The 25,254-nt window shown below is 38.1% G+C and overlaps 1 protein-coding gene across 1 annotated transcript in view; it reads left to right on the plus strand.

Moving 5' to 3' along the window:
* Positions 1-25,254, plus strand: part of Arhgap15 (Rho GTPase activating protein 15) — a 591,993-nt gene that overhangs the window by 341,422 nt on the left and 225,317 nt on the right. Inside the window, exon 9 of the mRNA XM_013112601.3 lies at positions 2,913-3,035. Coding sequence (XP_012968055.2) covers positions 2,913-3,035 — 123 coding nt within the window. The remainder of the gene's footprint in view (positions 1-2,912; positions 3,036-25,254) is intronic.

Here is a 25,254-nt window from a genome sequence, read left to right on the forward strand (position 1 = left end):
GATTATTGTACCACACTGTGTATTTTCCAGTAAAGTGTCCTTTTATTTGCACTGTGTGATTACAAGTTTCTAAAAGTATGTGTGGGGTCATTGGGTGCTGTGGGAAAATGAAAGGAACACTGTTCTGTGGGATCAGTAGAGAGATCAGAAGCGAGCTGTCCTGATTATCACAGGCATGTGTTTAAACTTTGCTTTCCTTAATTGCTTATGTTGTATTTACTTAAAATGAACAATTTGGCAAGTTCTTCTCCCTTGACAACAGAAAAGCATAAACTGTTTTATAAGTTTGGCTGTTAAAATCAGATTTGTAAACCACAATATTCAAAGGCTTTTACTGCTGTTTGCAGGGCCCTGTGATGGACCTGTCTTCATAGCCAGGCGTCTCTTACATTTTTATTTTGTATTTATAGCGCTTTCTTTCAAGTTATTTGGTTAATAAAAAGTATGTCATATATTACAGTCTTCCACTGACTTTAACGTCTTCATAACTCCCTCTAGAACAAAGTGAGCAGAGCAATGGTGGCAAAGACCTTGCAGTCTTACTCGTCTGAAGATTATTTATGACTTCAGGAAATGGAAGTTGACACTCAGGAAAGCCATGATTACAGGCACCTTTTGAGAGTTTGCCTCTGCTAAAAACTGTGTGATCCCACCCATGATGCTACTATGATGTATAAGAAGGAAAGAAGATGAAACATTTAGAAACCTATTTCCATTTCCCTTACAATCCAATACACCTTACAGACATTCCTCACATGTGGAGCCAGATGGTGGTATTGAAAACAATATAATATACATATATATCTCTCTAATTAAGAATACTATCTCTGGAATACCTAAGGGGTTCCAAAAAGATATAACTCACTACATAATTATTTTCATAATGTAACATTTGTAGTATGTGTGTGCGTGTGTGTGTGTGTGTGTGTGTGCTAATTTGCAAAGTACTTTCTAGTCATGCTTATGAGCTCTGTAATAGCAGATACGTTGCCTGGTCCTACATATTTTGACATCCTGTCATGGGAATTGCAGGGTTTGAGGTGAGAAAAGAAATGGAGAATAGCATCTTTGGTATCATGGAAAAACTTAGATCAGTTGTTCTGTGCAATTACCAAGGTGGACTTGAGAAGGAAATCTCCCCCAAGAACACTGTGTTCTTTAGCCTCCCCCACAGGAACTAAGACCTGGAACCTTTATAATTATTTACAATTGTGACTACTCTACTAATACTCCATCATTCTTCCCAGGGCTGTAGTATTACCTGTGGTGTTAACTATTCCTACTCATATACCACTGCAGTTCAATGCAACGCCCAAGCCAGATAAAAGCTGTTTCCTCAGTGTGCTGATGAAACTTCTACCACCACAAAAGGAGAGTTTAAGTGTGCCATATTAATGACCCAATAAGTTTAGGTAATAGTTCTCAAGCAGAGACAATTTTGCCGCCCTCCAAGGTACATTTGGGTCTGTCTAGAGGTATTTTTGATTGTCACATCTGATGAAAAGGTGCTTCCGCAGCCTGCAGAGATTATGTAAAAAGTCCCCTATAGCTACTACAACCAAAGTCACCTGGCCTAAAACACAGATAGTTGAAAACTGCTAGCTACAGGCAAAATTAAGTATTATGGTCTTTTTCTAGGATAAGTACTGCTCCCAGTTCTATCCAGCATCTTGTCTCATGTCTCAACTAACTTTTTAAAATTTAATTGAAAATAAAACTCCATCATTCTCCCCAGCTACCTGGTAGGCAGGATCTTCACCTTCTTCTGTCCTCCAGCTGGATGTTTCACTTTGACTTCTAGCCTTGTCAACTGAAGTTTGTTCCTGCCTGGGGTCCAAGGTGGAAGAAGGAGGATGTAGATATACCCTTACATGGCTGACTGTAGGATTTCTCACCCTCTGAACAAGGCAGATTTTAAAAACACACTATACATTTTTGTCGATAATTGGGTTAAAAGAGTGGAGACAGAGCTAGACTATATCTATCTCACAGGCATATCAAATTGCCATCGGTAATTAATAATAACAGCCTGTGAATATGGCTGGAATGTAGGCTAAATGGAAGGCGATAGCTTATGTGTTACATTTGTCATTGAATTCACAGCCTTCAGTATGGAGTGTGATGATCAGGAGGTTTTTGTTCAGGACTGAGCTTGACACACATTTGACTGAAAATAGAACTAAGATCTGAGGGCAGAAGAATTAGAGGAATGTGGAAAATTCTGAGGCAAATTTTATAAATTTGAATAAGAAGGGGCTGCATCCCAGGAAAAGATATCATATGAGTTCATATGAAAAAGAAGAGGAACAAAATAACTTGGGGCTGGGCAGTGGTGGCGCACTCCTTTAATCCCAGCACTTGGGAGGCAGAGGCAGGCGGATCTCTGTGAGTTCGAATCCAGGCTGGACCGCCAGCCTCCAAAACAGAGAAACCCTGTCTCATAAACCCCCACAAAAAATTACTTGGGCATACAAAACTTTCAGAACAAACTACACCTTATATAGTTAAAGCAAGCAATCACTATTGTTGGAAATTAACAGAGCTGAAGAGATCTTCCAGTTTAGGTTATTTTTCTCTGACTGTAATTTTGTTCTCAGATACAAGAAAATGGAATCATCTAGAGGAAGGTTTCTATGTTAAACATAAGGGAATGGAAATAGGGGCTATATAGCTAGCCCTTTTCTCTTGCACATTGGGTTACAATAATACAATGCTTTGGTGTAGACAAATTGTGTTCCTCCATCCTACCTAGATAGACGGGCCCTGGCTGTCATCCAGGTAGTCATTCTGTAACTTGTCTCACATTTGTCTTTACACAAAGTAATAATCATAAGCAAACTTGTACAAAAGAAACAAAAAAAAACAAAACAAACAAACGAAAAAAAACCTTTGACTTTGTCATTAACCCTTAGTGTTCCGGCTGCATCACAGTGCTTCTGATACAAGTGACAAAAACCGTGTGAAGAGCAGACTGAAGAAGTTCATCTCCCGAAGACCTTCTCTGAAAACTTTGCAAGAAAAGGGAATCATTAAAGGTACGGGATGGTGTAGTTTTCATGGGTTACTCTGTAATGGAAGAAAAATGACCCTGGAGTAAATAAAGTTGGTGGTGTGAGATGATAGAGAAAAGAAATACCCAGAGTTGGCCTCAGAGGACCTGTCCTCTGCACCAGAGACAGAGAATTTATGTCCTGGGAGATGGACCGTGAGAATGACAGCTTGTTCCCATGGGGCCTCTGCTGTTTATATCTGTTGCTCCAGCATACTTAATATCGGTAGCCCTTTTCACTGTCCAATGTTTCCTGACTTAAATAATGGTATCTAGTCACTGAAACCAGAGTTTTGTAAAATGCTAGAAAGAAAGACAGCGTTGCCTAGAGGATGACAGTTCAGCATGAAGGAAAAGGAGATACCTTTGCAAAATATATCTCAGATAGAGAAAAAAATCCTAAACTATGCTAGCAATGAGACTGAAAAGACAGTTCCAAGTATTACTACAATCAGAATTCAGGCTTTGTATCTACTAGTTAATCCTGTTGACAATGTAGAAGTGAATTTCATGAACCTCAGCTTCTCCATGTGTTAAATGAGAATACTTATGCACACCTGGGGAGGGCATTTAGTACACTGTCAACTCAGCTTCATTTAGTAGCCTTCAGTAAGTTCTACCTTTGAATCCATCCTGTGGATGATCTGATTTTAGAAAGATTCAGGTGTAAGTTATACACCTGGTTAAGAGATTTAGAAAATTCATTTGATCTCAGGGAATGTCAACTTTATCTATAGCTTAGATTATTTTTGTGACTGCAGTAGAATGAACAGCTTCTAAATTCAATGGTAGGATCTGGCTCCAATCAGGTGAGCAAGTTAGACGCAGCAACACCCTCTAGAATGGCAAACTAGAAGCCAATGCTAATACAGTCATACTGACTGATGTTTGCCAGCTTTCCTATCTAGAGCTCCATTGAGGTTTCCCCATAGCTCACCCATGAGTCAGTATTCATTAGCAGAGCTATGGAAAATCTATGTGTAATTCTGATTTGATAAGCTTCCATTGTTGTCTTCAGTGGCATCTTTTTTTCCAAATACAGATCAAGTTATGCAAATGCAGTCACTTCCTGGCTTGTTTCAATTTTATCTATGAACTTTTCTCAAGACTTTCACTGAGATTTTTTTTCAGCTAGATAAATGGCATTAAACCAATTTTTTAAAGTATCTGGCTATTAAAATTCAGCACTTCAGCACAATTTTCATTGTTAAAACAGAGTTGGGGAGAGTAAAATGAAAATTTTAATCAGTTAAGAAAATTACATAAAATAAATGAATAGTTAAACTGTTAATTTCACCAGTAAAAAAAAAAGAAAGAAAGGAAACATCTTTCAAGGGAAGGAATATTGAGAAAGAGTGCTAATGTTCTCTATAAATGACTCTGTGTTACATTTAAAAGGAGCATTCATATTACAGTCTTTAAGCTGACCTAGATGTAGACATCAGACCCACAGCCATAGTTAGGTGAGCTGTCCTTCCTGCATTTGATTCTCCAGACCCAGAGATGATTTGTCAAGACCCTGGCCACTTTCCAGTGTTCCCTCTCTTATGTACTTATTTCCAATAGTAGAGGGGACTGAACTCTGACTTTAGCCAATCCTCACTGAACACCACTGTGTGGTCAGAAGCTAGTACCTTATAGACTGTGGTACTCAATGTGGTGTCCACAAAGCACACACAGTCACAAGCCACTTATGCAAAACCTATGTTTTGAGTCACTGAGACCTGGAAGAATGTAACTGCACAGGCTAAAATCTGGATCCGGAAAGCCACTGGATTGGAGGAATTTTATATTTTTAATAGAGTTATTGAGAAAATACAGTGATACCAAATATTATAAAATGGCAAGCCACCAGATAACCTCTGAAATTGCCCAAATGGATTTGCATTGCCTAAGGGAGGAAGGAGACCTTTTCAGACATATGAGTTCATTACAATGAGCTAGGTGCTCACTGGACACAAAATTATAATCAGCTCAATATATAGATTGTGAGCAATGAGGTGCATTTTGGGGTAGTAGGTGTGCTGTACATAACTGCAACTCATTTATGGAACTGGATAGCTCTTTAGGTTCACCCAAGTTTCTCTGTTGTAAATTTTTAAATAATAGCATTGATGTTCATGAATAGGAATTATTTGGGTTTATAGCTTTTAGAAAAGGTAACAATTATTTGGTGTTGGGGCTTTTGTTGCTTCATTTAGGACTTCCTGGGTATAAAAATAATAGAGCTGTGTGCTTAGAAAATTGTTTTATTCATCTTACTATGGACAGAACCCAAGTGAAATTAATACCATATTGCTTCCATATTTACTCATTAGTATATGAATCTATTTAAAGATTCAAAGATAACAGAGGAAACTCAGAATGTGTGTTATTAAGAACATTTCAAGCTCCATTCCCACTTTGCTCTTAAGGGGAAGCCACGTTGCTTTCAATTCAGAGATCTGCTGGAGGTGAGCTCCTTATCTGTGTGATTGTTGTGTGGGTGCAGACTAGTCTGCCAAAATTTCATATTGTTAATGTTGACTAGTCTTTCAGTATCTTTTGTATCTTTTATGATGTCTTTCCTTAACATCCTTAAAGGTCTTAAACAATGTCATGGCTGATGAGTTCCCTGAGAGATAATGTCTGTGTTGCCCAAGGTTAAGTTTCACCAGCTAAAATCAACCTGTTTTATTTTTTATTATTATCTATTTGTGCAGATCCCCCTCACAACAGTTCTTTTCTTTTTGTCTTGCTATCTTGGCTTTTATGCCATTGAATGCTTTCTCACCTGTCTTTCTGTTGTATTCTACCACCCCTGCTTTTCTCCTCTGGATATCTTCTAAATTCATAAAGAATCCTCAGCTTGGAATGCTGTTTCAACACCTTCTCATTTTCTCTATGTTCTGGATTGTATTTGTTCTCCTGTAACCGTATGATTACTACTTATTCTAGTCCCTTTTGTTACTATGAAACAGGAATCATTAACTCATTTAGAAAACACATTCAATATAGCTACCATTTTGGGGGTTTGTTTGTTTGTTTGTTTTGAAACAAAACCTCCAACTTCCACCAAGCCTACCAGGGCAAGGTTTTGTATTTGTTCGTTTGGGTTCATTGTGTGTGTGTGTGTGTGTGTGTGTGTGTGTGTGTGTGTGTGTGTGTGTGAGTGAGAGAGGTAGAGAGGGAGAGAGAGAGACAGACAGACAGACAGGAGACAGAGAGAGACAGAGACAGAGAGACAGAGACAGACAGACAGACAGACAGACAGAGAGACAGAGAGACAGGAGACAGAGAGAGACAGACAGAGAGAGAGACAGAGAGAGAGAGAGAGAGAGAGAGAGAGAGAGAGAGAGAGAGAGAGAGAGAGAGAGAGAGAGAGATGCTTAGATATGCTTGGGATCAAACCTAGAGCCTTGTTCATACTATGAAAGCATTTTATTACTAAGTTCTTTCCCCCACCCAGCTAATGCTCACATACTGTACCAGTAGTTCAGTTGGATATAAAATCCCACTACTATAAGACAGAAACTTTTATAACTGTTCACCTTTTACACAGTAATGGTTGCTTTTTTCTCTATCAAATGAAAATCTTTTGGTGTTTTGTGTTTAAGTTTTATAAGCAAGATAATGTATATAGTTGGCAACACTTGTCTAATTTATTCTGCTTAGCACTTAATCCCAAGGATAGTGATTCCTTTCAACTCTAAAAGGCTTTTTTTTTGTTTCGGTGTTGACACATTCCTCCCATGTGTGTCCTGTTCCTCTTTTGAGCCCTTATCTTACTGTTAGATCACCAGAATGAATTGTTTTTCCAATCTTAATTTTTCTCCTATTCTGAAAGAATCCTCAGTCTTAACCCTCAGTCTTTATAAGTTTGGCAATAATTCTTTATCTGGACTTCTTTCTTTTTCTCTGTTCTCTTTGCATATCTCATTCTTTTCCACATCATGAGAGTAAACTTGGCACTCATTCAGCCACGGTCACTAATGACAGAACTGTCACTTAGTGTGCTCCTTTCCATTAAGTTAAGGCTGCATACATGTGCGTGGTTTTTCTTTAACTTATGCCAAGACATAAATTAGAATTTTTGTTGCTTTGAAGTTTTGACTCTTTTTTTTTAATTTTAAAATATTATCATTCTTGGAGTCTTTCATTTCATTTGATTAGACCTGTTTGCTTATTTCATTGTGTCTCTGTCAAGTCAATTATTTTGCTCAAAATGTCTGACAAATCTCTTAGGAAGGCAAGGACACTGAATCTACTGGTTTTGAGAAAAGTGAGCTGAGAGCTTGAGCTTACCCTTCTAATTCATTTTAGATTGTAATCTTTGTTTTTAAGGTGACATGTGCTTGTTTCTTTATCAGTTATCTTCACTTGAGTCATGTTGGCTAACTGCAGGGACACTGAAGTATTTGCCCACACAAGTACAACTAATTGTTTAAAATTTTTGTCAGAGAAGAAAATGTCTTTGAAATGGCACCGTGCTTTTGTAAAAGATATCATTTACATTGAGAAATAGAGAAATATTCACCTTTCATACTGCAAATAGAAGTCAGTCCTGTGTTTCCCAGGTGTGTTTATGAATACTAAAATAATTGAGTTAAAGAAAAGTATTTTTTCAACAATTTGGTAGAATTTATAGATGACAGAATAGCCTTATTATCACGCTGTTAATTACAGAAAAAAATCTATATAACCATCAGTGCAATGCAGTTTTCAGTAGAGACATGCTCTTGCCACCTCTCACTATCAGGCTGAGAATAATTGTATTTGGATTTATACACTAGGGCGTGGGGCTGTCATTACTTGAGCATGAAGCAGTCTCACAGCTTCCACAATATGCACTAATGTGCTTAAAAATATCTTATAAATCTTCTTTTCTTCAAACTTCTTTATGGCTCATAATTGAACTGTGATCCTTATATGTGAGCTATGTCATGATTTAATATTAGCCAAAATTAATAGCCAACCTTAAGCTTCTTTATCTTGGCCTACAAGCTTCCTGGTTCCTTTGCATTAATAGATCCTGGGCAGTTTCTGTTATTTAAAGGCTCTTAGGAGTAAATGTGTTGGTGATAGAGTACCACATAGCTAGCTTTTGTTCAATAGTAAAATTTGGGTTACCATGAGAAATGGGGAAATTCTGGAAATCCTGCACCTGGGTAGCCTGTGTCTTTTAACAGCCTGTTAGCCAGGGAGGAAATGATCAGGTCTTATGGGATATTAAAAACATATCAACCTTGGGACAATGAAAGAAAAATGAGATCCAGAAAGGAAAATACCTAGTTAGGTAAGAAAAAAAACAATGAGCCATTTAAACAAATTGGTTTGCTTGTGGTTTAAATATTTATTTTCTTATGGGAAGAGACTTTTCTTACAAATATTAGTCGGAATGTAACATTATTTGAGAAAATAAGATATATGTATACATATTCTTCCATCCAGATCCATGACCAAAAATGTATTGAAGGTGTAGTCAATGACTTCCAAGCCCAATTCCCTGACAGAAAACACTGGTATTATATCTAGAATTTTGACACATACTCTTTAGGATTCTATTACCAAATGGGAATAGTATATTTGAGTCTTCCATCTGGAAGACTGTCAGGTTTCTGTTAGTAAAAATTAGAGAGGCTGAAGAGATATTTCAGTAGTTAAGACTACTAGGTGTTCTTCTGGAAGACACAAATTCAATCTCCAGGACCTACTTGGTGACTTCCAGAATCTATAACTGTAGTTGCAAATGATCTGACACCTTCTGGTCTCGGAAGGAACTGCACACTTTTGGTACATAGACATCCATGTAAGCAAAACACCCATATACACAAAATAAAAACAAAAGAAGTTGAAGATGAGGACTAAAATAGAAAGTAGTAATAGGTAGTACTGTGCTAGGCTTCATCCTGTGAATGTATGCCGTGTTGTTAGCATACTGTATACACTAATTCAAAGTGTGTGTGTGTGTGTATGCATGTATAGATCTGTGTATACAAGTTTATAATTAAAACAATCTCTTCTTTTAAAACCCAAAGTGGATAACACTCTCCAAATGATATTCTTGACTAATTGCAGATGACTAAAAGTCAGGCTGATATGATATTTCTTTCAGGTGTCAGAAGGTTGCTCCCTTATAGAAAAGTATTTCATGATTATTTCATGCCTCTCATCACATATCCTAAATCTTTCCTCTATTAAAAGGCATATGGCCTTTGCCAGTATTCAAAACTTCCTTCCCACGACTTCTGTGGACCTGTGAGTAAGATACAAAGCCAGTTCTAGATACTGAGTTTTCCACATATAATTTTTATAACTCCACTCTTCATATAAAGTGTTAGTTGCGATTTCATTTTATTTTGATCTAGCTAATTCCAGGAGATTAAAACATAATTTTATCCTGATCTATAGAAGGAACAAATATAGAAATAAATATTTTATGTGCAGCCAGACACATTTCTAAGAATCTGGGTCCACCCCGTCCCTATGCATGATATAAATAAGATTTAATAATCTATAGTATGCGTATGTTGAGTGTGTCTCTAAAAAATCACCCACACCAGAGTTCTCACAGTAAGTATCTCATCAGGGACAATGTTCAGCAGATGTGCTAGACTGCTACAAACAAGGAAGTATTGATGTCAACATTTCATCTTGACATATCCTAAGATTAAGGGAGTGTTCTCAATATCTTTTACCATCACTGACAGTTTGGCTTACAAACACCCCCAAATTCATATCTATAATAAATTACCAGATCTATAATAAATCACCAATACCCCATAAATTTCCAAAAACAAAAATAAAGAAATTACATCAGCATTTTATCTAAATAAAGTAACTTCTTTTGTTTTATTGCCCTACCTTATTAATGATTTAAAATCACCCGCCCTCAAGCCAGGTGTAGTGGTGAATGCTCTGGGCCCCTGATACTCTGGAGGCTGTTATGGGAGGCTCATTTTAGTTCAGGTGCCCAAGGTCAGCATGGGCAACATAGTGTGAACCAGCTTTAAAAAAGAAAATAAGTCAGTTAGCTCCTGTAAAATCCGTCTATTAGGAAAACAGTTCCAATCGCAAATGATAGTTCCCTGCATTTTTACTTTCGTCTGTGGCAGGAAGACAATATGTTTGATCAGAATTTGACTAATCACAATTAGCTGTCTCTCCCGTGCCAGTCAGACTACAATATGAAAAGGTATATCTCTCAGATATATTTTGAAATGATCCGTGTTGCCCCAAGTATGTTCTATCAAATCACTTTCTGGGGCAGCAGATCGGAAAACATAAACTTTATGTAGTATTGCTCCTCCTCAGTTATGCCTCTTTAATATGTTCTTTCTTTTTGAAGATAAAAGTACATAAAAGAGTTCTGGGAAAGAGACTAAATGTCATAAACACCCTGCACTCCCTCCCCCAGGGCTCCATTGCCCAAAAGTTAGAAACGGTTTGATGGAAGTGGTGACTGCCTTGATCTTGTTGGAATACTCCTCCTTCAATGTCGTCTTCTGTCTGCAGGAGGCAGATCCTGCCTTGCAGTCACTCCTGGGAGGGAGATCGAGGTATTTCTGGCAGCCATGTTTTTCAAACACAACATTGAGACACATGGCCTGATAGTGACATAATATTTGAAGTAGAGGCCGTGCTCAAGGATCCAGAACATATGGTTATTTTCTTGCAAAAGCAACCATTTAAGACTCCTTTCTAGAGTTTTAGTCACAAAAGGCACATTCCCTCATCCTTTATTCTCATTTTACTAAGCATTACATACAGATCACAAAAGTAACCAGCTTTCCTTTATATGTATTTCCTAGGTTGCTTGAGAGCCACCCTGTTGTGGACAGAGCTGAACTCTTAGCCATCAAGAAAGAAATATAAAACAGACTGCTGAACACATTATGAATATATTGCTCTTCTTAAAGTGGCTAGCTGGTTTTTCACACTGGAGTATTGACTAACTGTCTGTGCTTGACGTATGCTTCACCAGCCTCTGCCGACTTATGGTTAGAGCTTAACTTGTTAGCTCTACTTTTGCAGCCCATTCAGAATAACTACAGATGCCTGGAGATATTAAAATTGACTGCTCAAATGGACTCAGTGTGGGAGTTTCATTGGTTTTAAATTGATAGCAGCTGAAAGAGTGCATGATTAAAATGTGCACGGGCATGGGACATAGGAACTCTTAGGAACAGACTCCAGTACTGTGGGAAATATTTTTTCCTTTTTATATTATAGTTACTTTCAAGTAATCTTTGTCTAAATTTTAAATTGCACAAAAATATTCAGGAGCTTAAAGAAGAAATAATTCTTCATAAAATAAGTTACATTTTGTACAGTAGGTTTCTAATCTGCAGGGAACGTTTAACTTAAGTAGCATTCCAGAAGGTGGTAATTGTGTCTATTTCCCAGGCATTTGAGTTAAATAACCTATAGGAAGCATAAACTGTCATAATAGAAGGGTTGGATTGTCGTGTATATCCCTTCCTTTAACTCATAAAAGCCAGAGGCTCAAAGTGTCTTATCACAGATAAGTTAAACAAAGCCTCATCTTCACTTCCTTAATTCCCTGGGAAATGTTATTATTGTTTTCTTCATTTAAAAACATGTCCAAAATATTTTTCTTCTTAGACAAGAAAAAGAGAATAATGTAGAAGAGGAATAGGGAAAATTTTTCTTCCTCCTAAAATTAGCTATACCTTATACAAACCAAATTCTATTGAATACATTTTCACAATTTAATAGTAGCTGGGGGAAAAGACCCAATAAAGAAAAGAATTTAAAAGTATTTAAAGTTTATTAGAAATGCCTGTTTATAATGCATGCCTTCTATGACATTTTTTCAAGAGTCTAGGCCTTTTATATACAATTCCCTGCCTTAACTGTACTCTATCTTTAAATATCTCTCCTCTCTTACCTTTGATATTCCATTTAAAATGTTACACACACTTCATACAGCTAACTGGGAAAGCATCGGGATTTTCTGAGAAAGTATAAACTGAACAATATATACCAATCTCACTTTACAATTTTGAGATAAAAATCTAAATCACTGAACCCATTAACATATTCCCAATTTCACAGCAATTATTTGCCTAGTTTTAAACAAGAGTTTCAACTATATTGGGCAATAATTTTAGTATAAAATTATATGCTAGCTCAGACATGCAAGAAAGTCAAGCATAAACAATGTCCTAATTTATGAACCAAAATAAATCATGAATGTTTTGTTTAATATGTGTAAGAAAATCAGATATGCATTTAATTCTTAAGCTTTGTTCAGAAGTATAATCTTGATACTACTTACTTCTTGAATTTTTCTTGAATTATAATCCCTACAGCTAGAGATTGCTTAGCTCAACACCATTTTGAGAAGTACACAACTGTTGGATTGTGCTTTTGTTGTGGTAGATAGTTTGTGCAGACAGTCACCTAAGAACCTGCCACCAGGACTGATATTTCCATAGGACACGCTGCTCTTAAAAACAGAGCAAAAGACAAATTCCAATCTCTTTCAATGGTTGTTGAGATCCAACACTTTAATGATTTTCTTATCTTACCATATTAGACAGGAGGGGAATTTTAGAGGAGATGTCTTCCAAGTTAAACACATGTGAAGGCCGTTAACTAGAATATATCACTTCTAACATGTCCCTTTGAACTTATAACTCAAATTCATAGGAGAAATAGAAAAGATGGAGTGGGAATAAGCCTGGCCTTAGTTAACCTCACAAGGAAGGAATCTATCACATGCCTAGAGGCTGGGAAATAAAAAAGTAGATGGTTTGAAAATAATGTCCAGAGGATATCTTAATATCTTGAGATTCCAAATAAGCTAAGTGTCAGAAAAGCCGTTATCCTTGCTCTCCATCATACATTGTCTTGTGTGAGCACAGCATTGTGTATCTCCACATTTCAAATGCACTAAAGGCTTTAAGAATGTTCCAACTTTTACCTTGAAAAACTAATTGGTATGAACTATTTGATATCATGTAAACCGTTTGACAAGACCTCAATGTTTTAAAGACAAATGACATGCCAAAAGAACAGAGCCTATTTTTGTCTATGTTTGATAAATTAAAAAACATATTAGAGAAACAAGCAGATTAAACCCTTCATCAATCGGACTTCCAGACTTGGCATGGTAGTGCATGCCTTTAACCTCGGCACAGCACTTGGGAGGCAGAGACAGGTGTATCTCTCAGTTTGTGCTAGCCTGAATAATGTATTGAATTCTGTAGATGGAGGTTCTGTTCTGCCTAGTTCCATAGCCATTTAGGCCCAAAAAAACACACAGAGGCTCATATTATTTATAAACTGTTTGGCTGATGGTTTAGGCTTCTTACTGGCTAGCTCTCTCTTAATTATTAACTCATAACTATTAATCTAGTTATTTCTACATGGTCTTATCTTCCCAGTAGCTACATCATCTCCCTGGCAATTCACTCTCTGAGTCATCTCCCCAGAATTCTCTTTGTCTGGTAGTCTCACCCATACTTCCTTCCTGACTATCAGTGTTTTATTCATCAATCAATGAGAGAAACATATATACAGAAGGAATTCCCCCATCAGAATTCCAGTCCAGTCATGCATACACAGTGAGATGCTTGTAGGCTGAGTGAGTAATATGGAGGAAAACATACTGGTTGGCAATATACAGTTAAACATAGAAGTATAAATGGGCAGGTATGTAATGAGGTTGGTGCAATTCAACTCAAGATGCCACAGTGACATGCAGAAAGTATTGCCAACTTGACTATTAAATATAAGAGCTGACTTACCTGTGAATTTCAAGAGTCCATTGTTTTTTTCTGCTGAGTAGTACTCCATTGTGTAAATGTGCCACATTTTCTCTATCCACTATTCAGTTGAGGGGCATCTAGGTTGCTTCCAGGTTCTGGCTATTACAAATAATGCTGCTATGAACACAGTGGAGTAGATGTCCTTGTTGTATTAATTTGCATCTTTTGGATATATGCCTAAGAGTGGAATTGCTGGGTCTTGTGGTAGATTGATTCCCATTTTTCTGAGGAATTTCCATACTGATTTCCAAAGTGGGTGTCCGAGTTGGCACTCCCACCAGCAGTGGAGGAGTGTTCCCCTCTCTCCACATCCTCTCCAGCATAAATTGTCTTCAGTGTTTTTGACTTTAGCCATTCTGACAGGAGTGAGATGGTATCTCAGAGTTGTTTTGATTTGCATTTCCCTGATGGCTAAGGATGTTGAGCACTTTCTCAAGTGTCTCTCAGCCATTTTAGTCTCCCCTATTGAGAATTCTCTAGTTAGTTCTGTACCCCACTTTTTAATTGGATCATTTGGTGTTTTGGAGACTTGCTTCTTGAGTTCTTTGTAAATTTTGGAGATCAGCCCTCTGTCAGATGTGGAGTTAGTGAATATCTTTTCCCATTCTGTAGACTGCCTTTTTGTCTTGTTGACTGTGTCTGAAAAAAAAAACCAAAACAACCCTGCTTTATGGACCAGGATATCACAGTAGGAAATATGCCTTTGCCCCAGAGGAGGGTGAAAGACCACAAGTCACAGGTGAGTGATGATAAATACAAACCACATAGACTTACTTGGTTCAAGACAAAATAATTTAGTGAAAAATGATTTGGGATACAATACACATAGCCTGGGGAATTCTATGGATAGAAATAAGCACTTCAAGGTAAAGTCCTAGTGGAAAGATTTTCCAAATATGGCCAAAGGAACATTTATCTATACCTACAATCTGTGTAAACTTTTGATAAAGTAGCTACTGATGAAGGCTCTCTCTGAGGCTACTTCCTGGTAGCCCAGATACTAATCTCCAAGAAGCTACTATAGACATGACCATTGACCCTCAGGTATCTTTGGCACTTATCTGAAAGTTGGATTAAGAATCTGTATTGGTTAATCAGCATACCCACTAAAGGTCATAAATAGCTTCTGTTAGAAAAGGCCTGAGCCTGCTGTCCCCATTATAACCAGACTTGAGACCCAGAACCAGAGGACAGCTAAGAAAATATTTGTCTCTTTTTTGAAAGAAAGTAATAGTCACAAAAGCTATACTTAGTTTTGCAGTGTTAGGCACACTTGAAATAATTACATATCTGAACACTGATTTCCCTCCTTGAGTGTGAGAACTGATGGGGTGCTAGGTAATGATGAGATACATGTTAACCAAGATTCTTGCTATGCTAGTCAGAGGACAATCCTATTTTTTGTTGTCGTGTTTTGTTTTGTTTTGCTTTGTTTTTATTGAGGAAAACAGTGCATTTTTTAATCATCAAGACTAATGAATTTTAAAATAAGTTTGAAGTCTAGTTTTGTCTTTACTGCTTACATGTTTTCTAAATTTGGGCAAGGTGATGAAATTGTCTGTCTTCACACATTCCAAATAATATCTCTTTGGATTGTTGACATTTTATAAAGAGCATTTACTGTAACAAATACTGACTACTAATTTTATGCTCTATTTCTAAGTCTCATCTTTCAGAGTATAACGTTCTCCTGATATAGAGAACACACTCTGAATTTGTCAACACAGATTAATCCTGGTGCAATCTTTATGACATTCCACTAGTAAAGGGATTATCTATCTCCATACTGAATAAGAGGAGGAGCTTGCATTTCTTTTTGCTTTACTTTTGATTATTACTCATATTGCCTACTGAGATGTATACATTGAAGCATTGTGTTACTAGTAGGTACAAACTTCCATAAAACACATGAGCGAGGAAGATAGATGTTCAAAAATATAGTGTAGTATGTTAAATGCCAGATGCTCTAAGGAGCATTCAGGTCACAAATTTTGGGGAAATTACAAGCAGAAAGTGTGGGAAAGATTAATGTTTCCTTTATTCTGTGGTCTTTATGCTGGGTCTTGGAGTTAAAATATTGGGACTCTGGAGAAAGAAATGGACAAGACATTTGAGTTGTGCTACTTTGAGATAGCCTGGAGAGCACAGTGATTGGTTGGGATAAAATGCTGAGTATTTGATGCTAACATTGGTTTGCTGTAGGTGTTTTTGGACCATTCTAAGCTAAACAAGCTCTTATGAATTATTTGTGCATTTTTGCTATTGTTTGAAGTTTTTGTTTGTTTGTTTGTTTAGCATTTCATTTACTTTAAAACATTTATTAAGGACTTACCATGGATCAAACAATATGTAACTACTGGGGTCACAAAGATGATTAAGTTGTTCCTCCCTTCTGCAAAATCAGCCTTTATAACCCTGCTACAGAGGAATATTCTAACTCAGCAATTTCATGTGCATAGCCAGCACAACCCTCTCCTCTAGAAGGTTGATGGAAAGACATTGGGAAGAGGTATCACTAAACTGTTGGCATCAGGTGCTGTAACCTATTTTTACTTGATTCTTGTAAAATCCTAACAGAACTGTGTGAATGGCTCTCTCCTGCAGAAACACAATTTCCCAGTTCCCAATAGGAGTTACTAGAGTGCATTGCCTAGAATGAAGACTATAATATGCCCGCCCCACGTCCTTTTTTTTCTTTCTCTTTTGGACATTGTTGTTTACCCACTGCCTAAAGAAAGAAAATCACTGCAATTGGGCAAACAGCAACCTTGAAATCTAGCTGTTTGCCTGCCTCCAGGTGCCCTTGCATGCTTGATCCTTCCTGCTGATCCTGTGTGCAACAGAGAATGCAAGAAGATTGCTCTTTGCTCTTTCCCATGCGCATGTGCAGATGGTTTTCAAAGACCCATAGCTTCATTCTGAAGCTTTGAATCTCACAAGGTGAGAAATTTCTTTGTATCTGAAGCTCTTTCCTTGACGGGATTCATTCCTAACCCCCAGGATATAGCTGTAGTACATGGACACTTTGTCCTTTCTTAGAACTCTCATTGACTTTATCAAGTTCTCAAATAGTACCTCAGCTAACATCAACACTTACAGGAAAACGTAAAGGGTGGTAGACATCATTCTGCCATCCTTCTTTGCTCACAGACACTTTCAACTCATGTGCCCATCCCATCTCTATAGCGCCTTCGCATCCCAATAAGAAGTCCCATTGCCCTGGTAATCATAGGGTCTGAAGAGCAGCCTTGACCCAGAAAATGTGCAAGATGCACAATGGCCTCTCACAATGGGATAGCTAGTCATTCTATTTTGTGGGTAAATTTTGGGTAGAATACGGTGTTTTGAAAATGCCTTTGAATTGTCTCTTTCTGCAATAAGAGCTGGAAAAGTGAAAAGCACACAATATTTGAGTAGAAACTCAAAAAACACAACTTGTTTTTCAGAAATGTGTGCATCACGGCCTTCTAATTTGGGCACATAATCCCTTCTCTCCAATTACATTGCTGGAACTGGTTTTCTGTCTCTTTACACAGAGTAACTAGTGAGCCACATTGCTCTGAAACAACCTACAGAGAATGGGAATCCCTAAGCACAGCTTGCACACACCCTCGGTGCTCCACAGAACCACAAGGCTCTCGGGTCTTAATATGGTTTATTATAAAATCCTTTACCTGCCTCAAAGCACTTCTCATCAAAGCCACTTCTAAGCTGAAGCAGAGGACCTAAGAATGCCTTTAACAGAATCCTGAAATAGCTTTTAACCTGGGGCTGAGAGAAAGAGTGCTTTAACCTAAAGTGCTTTCCTCTTAGGGTACTTCAGCTCATACCTAGTGCTCAGCATTAGTGGCTTGAAGAACACCCTTAAGAACAAAATGAAAGAGACTCCATTATAGATATTCAAACCTGTTATATTAATACATTACAAGCAATATTTGAAATCATTAAGCAGTTTTACTCCCACTGAATTTGAGTCTTTTCTTATTGAACTCTGCATTCATGCAAATAAATTGAAGTCTTTACCACTTGGGATTCTAACAAATCTATGCTGATATTAGAGAAAATACAGTCTTTTCACCTAGGCTTTGCTTAATTCTAGAGTTACAATTTCTGTGCTTCCCCTACCCAAAAAGCATCTTTCAATTTTTAATCACTGAATGCTGTTTTCATCTTTAGTCTCTATTAGTTGGCTTCGAAAGAGAAATTAAATCATTTAGAATCAGTTCACTTAATTGCCCTAAATTTTATGCATTAGATTCTTTTACCATATTTGCAAGTCAAACAAAAAATAAAAATATTTTTCATAGTAGTGTCGGTCTCACAATAAAGTAGGCCTGCCTTAGTTAAAGAACACCTTTCTTAATGACAGTTTTAACTTTGGATGAGTTAGCCTAAGCTTTGTGATTGAGTAAGTGAATTCCATGGACAGTTTTCTATTGAAAATGTAGAAGAGTTTGTAAACAAATATTGGAGAAGCTATCAAAATTTGACATACTTGAATTTCGTAAGCAATTTTCTTTCTTCTGTTGACCTCTCCTATGCTTCTAATGAGGTGATGCCAGGGAAATAGAAAACACAAAGCATTGTCAACTCCCTCTTGTAGGAGGAAGTCTGATGCCGCCATTAAACATGTGACTTATTAGAGGCGCATACAGATGAGGTAATAAAAGGGCGGTTTACCACACCGCTAACCACACCCACTTTAGGCAGGACTAAAGATGTATACGGCTGGACGTAAAGACGTATACGTACGTAGGCGGAACTACGTCACTAGCCAGGCCCACTTTTGGGCATGGCTAGGGGCGTTACGGGGGAAGGCATAAAAGACAGCACACAGGAAGTCTCGGTCTCTTTTCCTGGAGTTCGGCTTCCGGTCCGGCCACTAGCTGAGAACGTTTTGGCTCCTCTGGGTTTGGTATCTTGTGAGTAATTTTCTACATTAAATACTTAGCTTTACTGTCAGTAATTGTGTGTCGTGTATCGTTACAGCGTCAATTTAGCCTACACCCTCTGCTAGTAAACACTCTGCTGCACAAATGTATGTCCATATTAGTCACCTAAAATTCAGCTAAGGCTTATTTCCTCCAATGTCACCTGATCATGTCACTGTCTTTAGATTTAAATCACTTTTATAAACTGTATACCCTTGCTCACTTTTATCTTTCATTAATCAATAGATTGATTATTTAACTGGAAGCACCCATTGCATAAGCATAACCATATAATGCATTCATGAAAAACAAGAGGAGGAAGCTGCATGTATCTTGTCCTGCTAGGCCAAGTCCCTTTTACCCTGAATACTATTTGTTCACTTAATAAACTTCGATTCTCTTTTACAATTTCAGCTCAAAGTTTCCAACCCCATAAAACTACCCTAGTCTTCCTCCCTTGCATTAATTCCCACTTCTATTCCCAAAGATAATGTCATGATCTAATACACTCCATTTAGACTATGGTCTGTGAATTCAGACACCATCTTATCCATCTCTGTCCATCATGGGAAGTTATTACCTGGAATAAGAGTAAGAAAGAATGAAGCTAGACATGAACTCCTGAGCTTAGAGTCATTGTTTGTTTACAGGTTCCTGTAAAAAGTTGGGTCAGTGAGCACCTCTTGGTGGCTCTTGCTCTTCTCATCCTTGTTCCTTGGCTTTCTTTTCTCTATTCTTATTCTCCAACTATTGGACACTGTTCAAACATTCTGGGGCTGAAATATTCCGTCCTTGTGACTTCTAATTCCATCTATAGGTTGATATTCTCCAAACTTAAAACGTCAGCCTCACACTCCAGACTTGCATATTCAAATGTCTATTTGACATCTTCTTGGGTGCTTGGTAGACATCTCAAATTTATCCGGAGCAACCCTTGATTCCCTGGCTCCCACGTGTCCTCTATTTCAGGAAATACCAGAGCCATGTGCCAGCTGGAGTCACCCTCCACTCTAACTTTGTCTCTTTCACTTCCATCAGCAAATCCTGCCTAAAAATATATTCTAAATTAAACCACTTTTAGTCACTTCCGTTATTACCATTCTTATCCAAGTACCATCTTTTCTCTTGGGAATGTTTCACCAGCCCCTTTCCTGGCCTCTCTGCTTCTCTGCTTGACCCTCTTAAATTTAGTTGTTTCACAGCAACTGTTCCAAAGGATCATTTAGAGATGTAAACCATACCATGTCACACACACCCACAGCATAAAACCATATTTAAAGTTAAGTTTAGTGTCCTCCTGTGGCCTGTCTGTTTCTACCTGTTTGGGCCCAGGCTATCTTTTTAGTTCCATCAGTACTGCACTGCTTCCTGGTGACCCATTTCAGGCACCCAACCCTCTAATCCCACAGCCTTCTTGAGCAGGATTGTGTGGTGTGTGTTTTCCTGTGTGTTTATGTTGCTCAACCCTCTCAAATGGCCTTGATTTAGAGATGCCTTCCCTGGCTGTACCATCAACTCTACCTTTGTTTATCTACTTCTGATATCTACTACTTCATATTATGCATTAATGGACTTACGTTTTCCTTTCTCCACTTGTGTACATAAGCTGTGTAATAATGGAAACATTCTTACTGTTCCAAGAAGCATTGACAAAAGATCTTGAATGGATATTTTGAATGGATGAAAGTGATATATTGTATGAAAACCAGTTTTCATAACAATATACCATTCCCTCTGCTCGTGTTCTTTGGTATATGTGTGAAGAGAAGAAACTATTTTGAGCAAGCAGAAGAAAGCATAAGACAAAGTTACTGTTTAAAACAAACACAGAATCCTATGCTCACTGTCCCATTAGATTGGAGGGTTGAAGATACAAATATCCACCTGGCTGCTGAACTCTTGCTTGGAAGGGCTCATTTCACCACTCAGAGAAAAACAAGTTGAAATCTAATTCCATGGAACTTTAAACAATCAGGGACCTCATACAAGGGAACCCACCATGGATCTTTTGGAAGTAGAAACTGCTAGAAGGGGAATAAGACAAGCATAGAAAACACAGGGAAGAACACTGCAGTTCCATCTTGGTGGCAGCTAGCCTTCACTGAAACTCACCGTTAGTCTGCTCTTGTCTAAGAAAGCTACCGCCTCTACAGCCAGCTGCCCATCCTCAAATGTAATCTGAAGACTCTCTGCCTATATACCAGACTGGAGATCTCTGAATTTTGTAGTCAAATGTCCAAGTCAAGCTTCTCATAGTGAATGCTGTTGTTCTACCACACACTGCAGGATTGTTTGGTTTAGTGATGTAAAGAGAAGAAGAATGAATAAGCGGCAGCAGGTTGGATACATAACCTTTGGGAATGCCTGCTTATTTAGAATCTACAATACTTAAAAATTGAAGGCATCAATTTTTTCTTGCATTTGGCTCTTATGTCAAAACTTCATAAAGCAATAAGAAATTTACTGTGTGTTACAGGTTCAGCAGAAAATTAGTTCAATGTTTTATATCTAAATATAAAAAAGCAGTAGCTTATACTTTTAATCAAAGCCATGGTGAGTCACAAGAAACTTAAGCACTTTCTGAAGATATATGATAGTACAATCATCTTGCAGCACTAGACAGATGTCTGCATTCCACACAGACATTCCACTTAAGCCTTCACTCAAATCACCCACCTCTCCATGCAGTCTCAGTAAAGTTCAGAAACAGTTCTGATTGTTGTGTTAATGTTTCATATTGTGTTTGGAGAGAGCATGAGACAGTTGTAAGAACTGAACTGAAAGACAGATTAAAAATGAACAATGACTTCCTAAACCTGAGTTTAACAAGATTATCACCAATAGACACGCCAAAGTGCAATGGGTAAATTCCACAAGGCCTCAACAGTTCATGAAGAACTACTGGCAGCTAAGGCATTCTGACAGTGCTCCAGGTAAGAGCACACCAATCAGTTATATAGTACCAAATAGTCAGTCTTAAAGACATACATACAAGGAATATAATACAGACTTAGTAGCTTATATTTAGAAAATGATATAGGAATATACACACACATCTATGCATGTAATAACAATTAATTTAAACGAAGGCAATGAATTTGAAAAATAGCACTGTATATGGGGAGGTCTGGAGGGAGAAAAGGAAAGGGAGTAATGTAGTAATTATACTATAGTCTGAAATCAAGGAAATTAAAATAAAATGTCATTTGAACTACTGAAATTACATGATAGTAATAATATTTGCACCTTCCATTATCCCCTGCATCTCCCTTATAACAACATATTGAAAATCATCTGCCTGTATGTGGTATTTTGGTGGGAGAAAAACTCAGAGTTAATGTGACCTATGAAAGCAAAGAGGGCTGCATATTTTATTTCCTTGTACATATTTCATTGCATGATCTCAGTCACTGAGGTATCCTTTACTGAAATTAATGTAATTAACGATTTGAATTCTCTATACTAGTATTAGCATTGGTGTTGCTGTATAAACATGGTGCTTCTCTAGATTCATGGTTCATGATCTCTTCAGCATTTTGATTCCAAAGTATCTCCAAGTCTAGTCTCTAGACTATATTCATTATGTCCTTTCCATCTCTTCTCCTCAGTCTTTTAGGGAAACATCCATTTTCTTTTTTTTAAATTTATTTTTCAGGTTAAATTTAGATAAGAAACAAGGTTACGTCACAAGTCAGTTCCAGGTCCCTCTCCCTTTCCCTCCCCTCCTCCCGTGCCCTCCCCTCAACCCCTCCCATTATCCCCTCATTTCCCCAGGGAGGGTGAGGCCCTCCATGGGGGTGTCCATAGTCTGTCATTTCATATAGGGCAGGGCCTAGACCCTTCCCCAAGAGCTCAGGGTGAGAGTGCACCTCACATTGTTGGATGGGAGTCCAAAGTCCGTGTGTACACTCGGGATGGGTACTGATCTGCTGCCCAAGGCTCAATAGATTACCTAGGCCTCCTCACTGACATTCACATTCAGGGGGTCTTGATCAGTCCCATGCTGGATTCCCAGGCTTATGCCTGGGATTCAAGAGTTAACGTTTGTCAGGTCAGCTGTTTCTGGGGGTTAAACCAGCCCAGTCTTAATCCCTTTGGTCATCAGTCCTCCCTCTCTGTTACTGGCTTTCTTGAGTTCAGCTCAGTACTTAACCGAGGGATTCTGCCTCTTCTTCGATCAGCCACTGAATGAAGTTTCTGTTTCCCAGACTCTCTGGCCATGGGATTGTAGGCTGGCCCTCCCCAGATCTATGTCTAAAATCCATATATGAGATAGTACATGCCATGTTTCTCTTTTTGTGATTGGGTTACCTCACTCAGGATGGTTTCTTCTAGTGTCATTCATTTGCCTGCGAATCTCAGGATTCCATTGTTTTTTTCTGCTGAATAGTACTCCATTGTGTAAATGTACCACATTTTCTCTATCTACTCTTCGGTTGAGGGACATCTAGTTTGCTTCCAATTCTGGCTATTACAAATAATGCTGCTATGAACATAGTGGAACAGACATCTTTGTTGTATGAATGGGCATCTTTTGGATATATGCCTAAGAGTGGAGTTGCTGGGTCTTGTGGTAGGTTTATTCCCATTTTTCTGAGGAATCTCCATACTGATTTCCAAAGTGGCTGAACCAGTTGGCACTCCCACCAGCAATGGAGGAGTGTCCCCCTTTCACCACATCCAAACATCCATTTTCTTAATGTGAACCACAGTGCTGTGTGCTTCTCAATTACTGGCAGCTGATCACCTCTGTAAACATGTCTTTTCCAGGGTCATCATCTGCTTTGCTTGTGAGTTGGTCAGTCTGACCTCTATTACCACTTTCTGTCTCCCTCTCTATTTGTCCCAGTGTGCCATCCTCTGTGCAGTGGTGGCTTTCCCTCCTGAAAACAAAAAATCATTTTGAAAGTGTGTGGAGACTGTCTTCTAGGTAAATAATAGTAACACTGTCACATTATTTGAACATTTAACTGCATGTATTGAGTAGCTCTCCTCATAGTTTTGATTCATTTAGAATCTAACTGACAAGGATCCCATTACTAGGTGTTTTTTCTATAATTTGTCAAAAATAATACACGGCAATAAGGATAGAGAATGAAGCTAACTTGTAGTCTTGGAGATTTAACCTGCTTATGCTGATGAACTAACTAAACCGGTCAAAAGTTTGGGAGGTGAAAGATTAAAATGCACCATTCTCTAGTTAAACTCTAATTCATTATGTAAACACCATGATTTATAAGTGCAGTCATGTGGAAGGTCTATTTATTTTTTCTCACCCAAAGATGCTTTCAATGAAAAAAAATCACAGAAAATGGATTTTCTCCAAACAATGTGTTGCCTGCCACCCTTGGTATAAATGCTGCAACAGTGGGATAGAGATAGAATGCTCACATTTGCCAAGGCCAGAGACGTTTGCAGAGGATTCCAAAAATATTGACACCTCAGGCAAGAGGCCTTTTCTAAATACAAAACAAAAGTTGTTAAGGCAGGAAGAAAGATTAGCAGTGGGCCCACAGATGGGAATGTAGGTGGGGAGCTAGGAACTTGGGGTTCTGGGAAGGCTCCCATTTTTGAGTATCCATAAGGAGGAAGAAGGCAGAAATAATCTTTAATGGTGTGCCAGGCAGCAACCATGGAGGTTAAGGGCAAAGCTGGTCATGCAAGCTTGCCAAGGAAACAAAATTTCTTCTCTTTCTCTCACCCTTGTCTATACTATTTTAAGACAGGAAGTCAAACGCTTTCCTACAACATAAAGGTCCTCCTTCGTATGTCAAACTCTGGATTTGATCATAATCTGCAGATGGGAGGTGATTCTAAATTCATCCTTAGATGTGATAACATCATTTTAAATCAATCTCTAGGATATCCTGTCTTTGATATGATTTCTCACTTTGCAATGTTGTTTCATCAACCCTCTGAGATGAATATTCATTGTTGATGATGAAGGCTGATGTCCTGCTGAAGATTTTTCAGTTGTAATTCATAGAAACTTTCATAGCCTACACATGTAAGAATGAAATTGTTCTGATTACTTAACTGACTAGCTCTGGGATATGGATTGCGTGGGGGTGTAACTGGACCCAGGAGCCCAGAATGTAGGGTTTCAGACTCCTCATTCAGGACTTTTCTTCACTTTTGCCCTAATTCTCCTGTGTCTCCTTCCAGAAAGAATTGATTTATACAATGTGTTTCCTGACCAGTAACCTCTGGAAGGAAGGCTCCTGGGCGATTTTGTCTCTCTTTACCCTTCATATTGCAACTGTACCTTCTCACTTGCAATCTCATGGGAAGGGCTATAACTATGCTGTGGTCACACTTATAATGATGGCACACAGAAAACATCTTAAAGGAGTGCCATCAAGAAGAATGGGGGAATCCTTTGTAATTGAGGACTTGGGAAGCCTGAATGACATAGAATGAACATAGTTGCTGGGACTAGATTTTGCAATGAGCTTACGTGCATCTGTTCCAATCACCAATTTCTTCAAAGCAGAGTTGC

Source organism: Mesocricetus auratus, unplaced genomic scaffold, assembly GCF_017639785.1.
Source record: "Mesocricetus auratus isolate SY011 unplaced genomic scaffold, BCM_Maur_2.0 Super-Scaffold_100004, whole genome shotgun sequence".
Classification (NCBI taxonomy): Eukaryota; Metazoa; Chordata; class Mammalia; order Rodentia; family Cricetidae; genus Mesocricetus; species Mesocricetus auratus.